At 35.4% G+C, this 12,085-nt stretch overlaps 1 protein-coding gene across 1 annotated transcript; it reads right to left on the reverse strand.

Moving 5' to 3' along the window:
• Window positions 1-7,207: 7,207 nt before the first annotated feature.
• LOC111512575 (uncharacterized) lies at window positions 7,208-8,558 on the reverse strand. Its single transcript, XM_023168713.2, has 2 exons — window positions 8,381-8,558; window positions 7,208-8,322 (listed from the first exon to the last, which is right to left on the reverse strand). Exon 2 carries the CDS (start codon window positions 8,312-8,314, stop codon window positions 7,595-7,597), a length of 720 nt encoding a protein of 239 aa, XP_023024481.2. The 5' UTR covers window positions 8,315-8,322; window positions 8,381-8,558; the 3' UTR covers window positions 7,208-7,594.
• Between the last annotated feature and the right edge of the window lie 3,527 nt (window positions 8,559-12,085).

Genomic DNA, 12,085 nt, shown 5'->3' on the forward strand with positions numbered 1-12,085 from the left:
ATTCATTATATTTAATCAAATTTATTTCATTACCATCTATATTTGATTCATATTTCACTTTGAAATAAATCTGAAATTCATAATTATTTTTAATTTCATTTATTACAGTTTGAATCCACCGCTACTCTTTGACTAGAAATTGTATATATTAACCAGTCTATCAATTAACTTTTTTCCAATTACTTTCAAATTACAGCTACAAGCCAACGTTTTAATGTTACAACATTATTCTTTACAGTTGCATATTTAAATAGTTTTGCTCCAGGAACATCTTCTGTTCAAAACATTCTCTTTCTATACTTTTTACCACTTTTATTCGTAACTAAAGTTACTGCAGTTTCGTCCTATACGACCATTTTCAAACTTATACAATAAACTACGGTAGTTACAAATAAAAGTGGTAAAAAACATAGAAAGTTTAATTTATCTTTTCTTCATTATGATTTCCTACCACGTAGTAACGGCTATATCCATCAATTTATTAAAAACATTCTCTTTTAATTGAACTTTACCATATGTTTATATGAGGATTAGGCAGTGTTTGTCCCTACTGAACTACTAGCGCTGATAGTGAGTGATTTTTCGTACTTCAGGAAAAAGGTTCATTGGAGACAGTACAACTGAGGATTCATTATCTGACTTCACAAAAAATGTATTTCTATTTTTGATTAAGCTTTTCCTTTAAAATATCAAACTAAAGAAGGCTTGGATTACAAGGGTTTCAGCTTAAAATATGAACAGGTGTCACTATATTCGCTAATATTTCAGAGATCATGTCAATTACATTAAGCGCTTCCTATCTTTAAATTTAAATAAAACAAAGTGTGAGATGACCATGCCCTCAAATCATCCAATTCAGGTGACTTTTTTGGGATGCATTGGACGCTTTTGAATTCCATGTGGATTGATATCGTCCTAAATTCGACAATTTTGTTTGTTTACGTACCCATTCATGCAGAAATGGGTCTCATCGATGAAGATGATTTTTCTATGAGAATTTGGGTCAGTAGCTAACTGCTCCAGAGCAGTTGGCAACTGAATTTTGTACGGGTGCAGGCCCAAGTCACTACGCAAAATTCGCCAAGTTGTGACATATGAAAGGCCGAGTTCTTGTGAGCCATGCGAAATCGACTGCCTCGGATTCTCCTGCACACTCTCACAGACAGCGGCGATGTTTTCGGCAGATCTTGCGTTTCGTCAACGTAAGAGTGTTACTCGATCGTTTATTGAACCAGTGGACTCAAATTTATTCACCACATTGTCCTCTCGGTAGGACGATTATGCCGACCGTAAAATGGGCGGGTCTTGGAAGACTCTATATAATAATAATCGAAACATTTATAGAAATATTTAAAAAATGCGAGAACAATTACAGCAATCGACAATAATAGACAGCAGGAAACATGGAAGATTAACGAATTAAGAGTTGATAGTGAACCGAGTTCAAATGAATTGAACACTTTCTACTGTTCCATTGCTCAAAAAATATCAACCATTAGGCATATAGTCATACCAAACTCTTTCATCTACCTATTCCCCAGCCTCTGGAAATGAAATAAAAGAAATCCTCTCTGGCATAAAAAATTAAAACTCTTCAGGATGGGATGATCTCTCACTTAAAATGTTTATTACACTGCCAAACGATGTATTATTGTAAACACAAGATGTATTAACTGAAACCACAAATGTGCGGCTGGCTTCTGCTGATGGTTCCGTGCATCTGTAATTCTTTTGATAATCAAGTGTTGCCCATCCCAGCAATTGGCTGCACCATACTGATGATAGGCCAAAAGCTCGAAACACGTGTATGTGGTTGATTATTTTCTGGGCCCGAATGCCACGCAGGTAGCTACAGCTGCCTCTTATTTGCATGTGCATATGACATGGTTCAGGTGAAAACACCATGTAGACCTAGGACTCTGTAGGTACATGTGACAGATACCCAATGGATAAGCTCACTCTGTGTAGTGTAGTGACTACACTCTGTGTAGTGATAGCTTATGCTGTAGTCAACCTGAAATTATTTTTACATTTTCATATCATTTTGAATTTTTTCAGTAATCTGAAAAGTATACAATTTTTATAAAGTTTTTTTCGATTTTCTATGCTAACATGTTTTTGTCTACCACTCATATAATTTGCAAACCAACTAAGAAAATTCCCTCTGATGTCAAAATTGTTTTAAATTTTGAGACCAATATATCATAATATGCAGTATCAAATGTTTTATAAGAATCTAAAGAATATATTAACAAGAGAATATACGTTCTTCGGACACGGCCAATAAACTTAAATCTTACATCTTTTTTCAGTATAACATTACTTCTACTAGCTTGTCTTTTCATTTCAGGAGACAGGTTGCCTTGTAAAAAGAAAATACAAGAAAAATATTTTTACAGTCAAGGTATATGCTACCTGTCTCACTCACAATATCAATCTTCCTGTTCCTTCAACATCACACATCAGGAATTCACAATTATATAAGGGAAAAAACTATTTAACCATGTTCTCCTCTCAATAAGAAGAATATCCAATGACACACTTTAGCGCAAGAAACTGAAGGAACTCTTGTTGAATGAAGTTAAATATACCGCTGGTGACTTGACAACTTATGTGGTAAATGAGAGTGTCAAACCCCTACTACATATTTGTATATTATAACGTACATATTCAAAAAGACTTTGTGAGATTTTCACTAAACAGTTGAACAAAAACGCAACACTTGTTTCGCCAAACAATGGCTTCTTCAGCCGTGTCTTTACTAGTAAAGAAAACATTTTATGGCAAAACACGTGTTGTTTTTTTAAAACTTTTTAGTGAAAATCTCACATTAAAGTTTTTTTTTAATACGTTAGTTAAGGATTTTCATAAATTATGGGACAATTCCATCATATATATTATAACGTGTTTATATTAAAATATTTTGATGAGACTACCTGTATGTATATAATTATGTATTGATATATGATTATTTTTTCATTTTTTTATACAAGCTTTGTTAATGAAAGTGTATCTTAGATAATGAAGCATATTTTGATTGACTCAAATGTTCTATTAGTACATCAATTTCAATTAAACTCAATGGTCTAAACATCATAGACAAGACACTTGAATGTTCTTTATTCATTTATTCATGGGTTCCAAAACCATTTTACTCAATAAAATTAAAAAAAAACAGAATAAATGAAAGGCATTATGCAACATATCAAAAATACAAATAAAAAAACATCTAGAAAACAAGTCAATGTTTGAAAATACAACACAATAATTGAACGTTTGTTTGAAGGTGATTGACAATGTTTCGTGATGAATTTCACTAGTTCGGACTTCCATTGTCTATTATATAAAATGATTTGAAATCTCTGAAACAAGTAAAAAAGAATAATTAAAAAAGAATAGTTGAAAATAACAATTATATTAAGCAACAATAAACCTGAAATGAAATGATAGTGAAATAACCTACAAGTAAAAATATAATAATTGAATAAATAAAAAACCAAAGGAATGCAAAAAGAAAATAATAAAAAAATAAAAAAGTGTAGAGATTCCAAGTCACGTTAGTTCACGACGTTTCGATTGTTGGTATCTACAATCGTCTTCGGGTGATGACTGGACTGATTCCTCCGAGAGATGACTATTTTATAGGTCGTTGAAATACTTTCACTTTCTCTACTTTCCATTTTCCGCTTCACTGATTCCGTGAGAGATGACCGTTTTGGCGGGAGTTGGTCATTTTTCGTTTGATGATGGGTTTCCATATGTTTCGTATATCTACGCTGGCCTGGCTGAATACGTTGTTGGACAACATGTATGCGGCTTCCTTAAATTTTCTCCTGAACCAATGTTCCTCTCTGTGCAAGATCTCAGTTTGGGACCACTCGATGTTGTGTTGATGGGTCCAAACATGGTCTGCTATTCCTGATTTGCTGGTTTCTCCTCGCTGTGTGTGCTTCTTGTGCTCGGCAATGCGAACATTCAATGGCCTCTTAGTTTCACCAATATAGGATTTTCCGCACTCACAGGGTATCCGGTAAATGCAATTCTTGGAATCGCAGTCCGCGTTTGGGGGCCTGGTTTTCGTGAGGCTGCTACGGATAGTGTTACCAGATCTGAAACAGGTTCTAATGTTGTACTTGGAACCAATTCTTCTTATCCTTTCCGATAATCCTCTGATGTAGGGAAGTGCAAGCACTGGTTGTGACGGCTTCTCTTCCTTGCGAGGCTCCTGCTGTCTTTTAGCCAAAGTCTTTTCTACCATCGCTTTGGAGTATCCATTCCGCTGAAGATCATTTTTGATGATGTCTAGTTCCTTCTCGAGACCTTCCTTTGTATTACAGAGCCCAAAAGCACGGTCTAATAGAGTCTTGATGATTCCTCTTTTTGTCGATTGATGGTGGTTGGATTCGTGGTTCAGATACTGTCCCGTATGAGTGGGTTTTCGGTATACAGATGTTTCCCACTTAGTGTCGGTCCTCTTCACCAAAACGTCTAAGAATGGAATAATTGAATATACAGAGTGTCCCATACAAAACTCCGCGGGCAAATATCTGGAAAATGAAAAAGAATATACATATTTCGTGAAAGCAGATGACTTTGATGTCAAAGAAACATCTTATTTACATAGAGATACAGCACTAGACTTCATCCGTTATGTTGTTAGGGTATCGCGACACCGACGCTAATTTTTTTAAACCGTTACCAGATTTTTCAATGTGTTTTTGGCTTTTACATCAAATTCTAAATTCAGCCATATAGCAAACTCAGTTTCCCTTAAATACTGATGAAAAAAGTCAATTTTAATGATTTGATGGATGTAGCCGTTATTACGTGGTAGAAAATCGTAATGAAGAAAATATAATTGAAACTTTATTTGTAACGAACGTTACTGCAGTTTCGTCCTATAAGGAGATTTTCAAACTTATAGGACGCAACTGCAGTAATGTTAGTTACAAATAAAAGTGGTAAAAAACATAGGAAGATTCAATTATCTTTTCTTCATAAAGGCAATATTATTGCATATTATAAAGAGGGACATAAATAAGTCAAAATAAATGCAATAATACGAGTTTAATGAAATCAATCCATCAGTAATAATTGCATTGCCCGTTCAGTTTTATCTAGTTGTGTGTTTCTGTAAAATCACAGCCAATACAAACTAAAATAAATGTTTCAAATTACCAAAAATAATTTTACTTTGACCATAAGTCGACCAACATGGTAATATCGAAAACAATTAGTGTTCGAACTGCCTCCCTTCATGTAAAATATACATATTGCATATATACATATGAAGATTGCAAAATATACATATTTATAATTCTCGATTCGTGACAGCTGAAAGGGTCTCTCACGATATGGAAGCACAAACTTTTGTGATACTATTTTTCAAATCATCTACACTTTGTGGACGTCGTATACAAACTAAGTCTTTAAAATATCCACACAAAAAAACCAGTGGAGTAATATCTGGACTTCGAGCTGGCCATGGTATCGGACCCTTATTTCCAATCCATTTTCCATCAAAAGTGTCATCCAAATATTGGGTAACCATTCTATTATGCGATTGTGCCCCTTCTTGTTGAAACCACATATTCAGTTGAGTTTGTATTGGTAAATTCTCCAAGAGTTTCAGAAACACATGTTGGAGGAAAACCCAGGTACCTCTCCCCATTGAGAATTCCTTGGACAAAATGGGATCCTATCGAATAACCATCAATGATTCCGCACCAAACATTAACCCCTCACACAAACTGAAATCCCGTTTCTTGCATCCAGTGAGGGTTCAGCTTAGATCAATAGTGACAATTATGTTTGTTTATTATGCCGTTGTTATAGAAACGGCTCATCACTCCATAATATTTTGTTTACTTCATAGTCATCAGGTTGGAAATTATTTCCCTTGCCCTTTCAACTGAGATTCGTCAAGAGGACAACAATGGCATGAAATTCAATCTTCTATCAGCAACTCCTAAATATGGGAATATGTTATAGTTATCGACAATAAAACATAAAGATTATTACCTTGATTTAGGCCCTGAAACATATGTATTTTGTAAGGATAGAATTTTTTTGACAAAATACGTTGTATTGACGATTTCAAAATATCTCAATCAATTGGTACTTGTGGGGTAGTACTATGTAGTTCCAATACCATTTGACCTAGCACTGCAACAGTGTGATTCTCATCTGCAGCAGTTTTTTTCGCTTCCGTTTATTGAAACATCCATTTTATGCCAAAGATTTGGCTAAGCTAGCGAATGTTTTGTCTGACGGTAATCTTCTGTCGGAATACCGATTAGCGTATATTCTCACTGCCTTTTTTGAATTCCTTCTTGCTTCGCCACAAATTCATATCACATCCAACTTTTCTGCATTTGGGAATTGAACCATTTTTGGATTTTACAAAAAAAACAACGAAAAAGTGAATACAATTTCGTCAAATCTGACAGATCGATAAATACATTATTACATTTATTTTGACTTATTCATGGTCCTCTTTATAATATGCAAGAAAATTGCCTTTTTTTTCATCAGTATTCAAGGGAAATTACAAGTGCGCTATTTGGCTGAATTCAAAATTTAATGCAGAATCCAAAAACAAATGGCAAAATCTGGGCTACTATATAAAAAAAAATTCGTCGGTGTCGCGATGCTCTAACGGATGACGCCTATTGCTCGATCTATACGTAAATAAGAGGACCCGTTGACATCAAAATCATCTGCTTTCACGAAAAATGGATATTCTCTTTCTATTTCCAGATATTTGCCCGCGGAGTTTTATATGGGACACCCTGTATATGTGTGTAAAAATATATCACTGAAATGTTTGGAATGACAGAAAATAATTTTTTTCCAATCACAACAAAGTCATCATTAATTCTCACAAATTTCAGATGAATCATCGGTTACATAATCATTTGAACCCATTTTTATTTCATTATTATCAGTATTGCTTCTATTGTACAATAATGATTTATGCCATTCCACATTTTTTTTTGATAGTATTAGTGAATTGATCTTGATAATATTTATTTTTATGTATTTATACAACGATTAGTCGCAATTACAATTTGTTATAAAAAAAAAGAATTTGTAAAATCTTAACTAAACTATATTTCATAGTTTTATAGGTATACCAGAGGTTTCAGTTTTATTGATAATTTCGTAACGAATACAAATTTTGTCATCAGTACATATGTTAAATTGATATCAAGCAAATTGATTCCAAGATAAACAGGGCAGCTACTGTTAAAATACCGTGAGCTATGAAAAGAGGCTTGCATGGATCCCTGGGAGCTGCTTTGCATCTGTTTCTTGTCCACAAAAAAATATTATTACTGAAATAAATTGGTTAGAAATAAGTACAAGAGAAAAAAAACAAGTTTCAAAATGATCAATAAAACTGAAACCCCTGGCATACCTATAAACCTATAAAAAAAAAGTGGCCCCACCAGAACTGCAATAATCTTCTTGACTCTCTCTCTATCGCCAAATTCTGAAGAAAGTCCTCGACTAAATCCAAGCTGCCCTGTGTACACCAACCAACTCATGCATGCTAGGTAAAAGAAAAGGATGTGAGGAAAAGAAATGGAGGTTAAGTTCCCATATCGTCAATCTGATTCTTGAGCTGCTCCTGGAGAGCCTTCACAGAGTTGTTCATTTCATCGACCTCCAAGCGGCACAGATTCGTTAAGGCACCCTCATTGCTGTACTCCTCTTCGGCTCCTACGATGTCCCGACTTGTGTCCTCAATGCTGAGTTCCAACTCTGCCAGTTCAATCAGCAAATGCTGTTTCCGTTCGACTTGCTGCGCTTGTCGAATCTCTAGTTGTCGCTTACGTGCGGCAATCTTCACCAATCTCTCATCGCTCCCCCGCATCGCCAGCAGCTTTGCCTTTCTCTCTTTGCAAATTCTGTGGAGTGTGAGAAGGTCTTCTAGTAGATTCGAGGTTCTCGGAGACATTGGCAGCTCCACCTCGCTGCCGGAGAGTTGGGCAGAAGTTGCTACCTGGACATTCGAAGCAGGCATCGGTGGTATGACAGTACTGGCTTGTGGCTGGTCATGTAGCTCGGTAGTGGTATTCGAAGACACCGTGGAGGCTATCTGTATGTCTGATGTAGCAGTTAACCCTCTCTTCTTAGCTGGTTGTGGGCAATCTTCATCGCCATCCACTACTACCCTCTTGTTGATACGCGACCAAGTGTTAGATATGAATTTGTCAACATCGTAAGCCATTACAATCTGCATCCTCTTCTTATGCAGGACGTACATCTCATCCTCTGCGGGTTTCACAGCATCACCAAAAAAAGGCATACTCCACACTAAAATTTCACAAAATGAATATAATGGGACAATAATAGACATTACTAATATACTTACATCCTTGAGTTGAAAAAAATAACAGCTAAAGACCTTAGTAAACTTTTTAAATATTCGAAATTGGAAGGCTTGAAGAAACAGCTCTCTCGTCTCTACAGAAGTATTCTCTAATATTCTCACTCTATTTTCAATGGCCATCACTTCCCATTCAGGCGTATTTACCCAGTCTCCTGTTCTTCTTTCTTCTTCTTTTCCATTAATGGCTTCAACTGCCAGGCTATCCAGCCAGGTGTTCCAGAATCATCAATTATTGAACTGACACCAGCTTCGTCAGGAAGTGCAGCGGTTTTGCTCAAAACAATGCTGTCACCCTTATTCTGACATTGAAAAAAAAAGCATATCATTTGTCACCTCCTCCACGGTAGACCTTCGGATTTTTACACATACGTGGCCCTCTTTAAGTGGTTATCTCAAACACCTCTGCTTGAATAAAGAGGGCCCATATCCCTCTTTGTGGATAGACGTTATCGGCACGTTCGTCCACTACCACGGAATCGAGGTGGGAGAATCGAATAATTCGATTACCAACTGAGAAATAAGATCAGAGAGGATTTCCCTAACTTCGCCAGTGGTGCCTTATATCGAATTTGGCGCGGCTCCAAGAGGAGTAGGTTCCACCTACTAACAGACCTCGTTTGGTATTGCATCTTAGTCTTAAGGGATGCCTATAGATGGCGATATTAGAGGAAAAAAATCTTTGTATATAGACACCTGTAGCTAATAACTTACCAGAATGCAATATCCATTGTTTGCACCTTTCAAGGTCCTTCACTGGAAATCCATAGAACCTCAAATATTTGTCAGTCATGGTAGAGATGGCACTGAACAGTTAAATTTGAAGAAATTGTTCGAACTGTTCCAGTTCTTATCGAAAACCTGTTCTTTTTAACTGTTCATGTTCACCTATTCTTAAATGACGTATCATCTTGCGTCATGGTCACTTTTTAGCGTTCGGTTCCGAATTTCGGTACGTTCCCTCCATTCGTCTTGTTGTTCTAGAGTTTTATTTATTTCAGTAACAGGCTGAATTTCAGTGTAAAATAAATGAAAAATTAAGCCCTTTTTAACTGTTTATGTTCACCTATTCTTAAATGACGTATCATCTTGCGTCATGGTCACTTTTTAGCGTTCGGTTCCGAATTTCGGTACGTTCCCTCCATTCGTCTTGTTGTTCTAGAGTTTTATTCATTTCAGTAACAGGCTGAATTTTAGTGTAAAATAAATGAAAAATTAAGCCCTATTTGTATTTTTTTTTCAATCATAGAGAAACAACTGCAACTAGCAACATGTGAAATTTGCCAGCAGGTTATTTCCTTCAAATCTTCCGTGACTAATTTAAAGCGTCATATGCTTAGAAAACACCCCACGGTGAAAATTCTACCCACTAGAAAAACATTGAAAACCCACGTTGGGGAAAATTCACAGAGACAGGGACCTACGATTTTGCAACAGGTAGGTATTTAATTGATTCGTTTTGCATGTTCAAAATTTCATGGAAAACATTTATGACTTGTCAGTGCTCAGTGCAGTCGAGAGCACAGGTCACAGAGCGGTTCCGTCATCCAGTTCCAGCACCAACCTGTGCAAGCGTCTTTGGAATAGCCACTCACCGTCTGAGCAAGTTCAGTTCAATGAAAAGAACAGGTTCACTGAACAGTTGACTGATACCTGTTCCGAAAATTCAGTTCGGTTCTTTTGGGCCCATCTCTAAGTCATGGCGGTTTGACCGCAATTATAAAATTGACACTTATTTCCAGACATCTGAAAAAAATAACAATAACTGTTGATATTGCAAATTTCAACTGAAAAAAATCATTTAACTTCTTTTTTAATAAGATGTTTCCGATGTTTTAAGAAAATAAGTTTGACTTTAATTGAAACTGGCAGAATACTTACTATTTACAAATGTATTCCAAATACAAACGGTTTAGCGTCTCCAAAAAAATACACACTACACAAATGAAATATTGATAGCAAATGCCACTATTTTCAAATTCTCAATTATTCTGATTCTCCAATTATAATTCAACACAAAGGACATTATATAGTTGTTAATCCAGTACATCCCAGTAATCTACCTGATCCCATCTTTATACAATGTTGCATAAATATGGTAAACTCATAAAGAATGACCCTAATGCCACAGTATTTCTGTATACAGTAGTTTCACTCAGCGTCGGTGCCTCTGATGTCGGTGTCCAGGAGTTTCATTTTTTATAATGATGACGTATTTGACACTAATGACATTTCTCCCTACTACAATCTCAACCAAAGCGTGTATACACTGCTCAACATAACAACTATTCATATAAACTGCTCAAAAAAAAACAGTCTATGAAAACTATGTTGGGCACCTGAGAAAATTGTACAAATGATAATTTTGCATTTGTGTAATATTGAAGTAACCCAGATCATTTGGGCAATGATGAACTAAGTTTCAAGTAGATTTTAAAAATTCATGGAATCGGCAGATGTTCATATTCGAATGTGACAAAATATATTTTCATTTCAACAAGAAAAAAGACAAGATAAAGAACGTGTTTTGTTATTCATGAACCATGGTACGAATCCATGCGAAATTTCTTTGTAGTGATTTTTGGGGCCAAATATAGCATATTCATTTATTGATTGGAGAATTCAAGATGGCGGACGAGTTTGCCGATTCGATTATATTAAGGACCAATTATTATAAATATTCCTAATCGAATTCATCACTCAAGATTAAGGAATCTGTAGAGCCTATTCTTTCTGAATTATGTAGTTACTATTCAGGACTTGAAGAAGTAAAAAAGTAATTTAGTATGTAGTGTTCAATCATACAAAAATAATTTTTTTGTATGTATGTACTAACTATAAATGTATGTGCGAGTTTTCGGAGTCGGAAGTTATGAATTATTTACACTGTAAGATAATAGGTTGTTTTGCTGCTTCCAGCTTTTATCCAAGTAAAAATTGATAATAAAATCACTGACAAGTCCAAATGCATTTTGACTATACCATTATATATGTTTTCCGACAGAAAACAACTACTTTTTTAGCTAATAACTCGACATATATTGACAAATGTTGATATTTGAATCTATACAAGTCTAGATGTCTAATCAACCCCGAAAAGTTGCTGCGTAGATTAAAAACAGTTATTCTAAATGAAACATGTCCTATTAGTCAGCAACTTCTTATATAATGTAAATTTGACTATCAAAAATACCTTACGACTGTTAACGTTTCGGAATCCAAGTCTCCTCAGACATAAGTGCAAAGCTTCTCACTTTGGAGAAACAACTTTGCAAATAGTGGGACTTCGCCTGATTCGAACAAGGACCCAACTGCGGACCGTTTTGAAGTGTTCCTTATCAATGCAGACCATTCTATCACGGTTGTATACACACAGGGACTCGGTATTCCTCCTAGAGAGCTCTTGCACAGTACCATGGTTCATGAATAACAAAACTCGTTCTTCATCTTGTCTTTTTTCTTGTTGAAATTAAAATATATTTTGTCACATCCGATCCCATGAATTTTTAAAATCTACTTGAAACATAGTTCATCGTTGTCGAAATGATCTGGGTTACTTGAATATTACACAAATGCAAAATTATCATTTGTACAATTTTCTTAGGTACCCAACATGGTTTTCATCGACTGTATTTTTTTGAGCAGTTTATATGAATATTTGTTATGTTGGGCAGTGTTTAAACGATTTGG

This window comes from Leptinotarsa decemlineata, unplaced genomic scaffold, assembly GCF_025532065.1.
Source record: "Leptinotarsa decemlineata unplaced genomic scaffold, Ldec_3_MD MMD2_tig00004307_RagTag_RagTag, whole genome shotgun sequence".
NCBI lineage: Eukaryota > Metazoa > Arthropoda > Insecta > Coleoptera > Chrysomelidae > Leptinotarsa > Leptinotarsa decemlineata.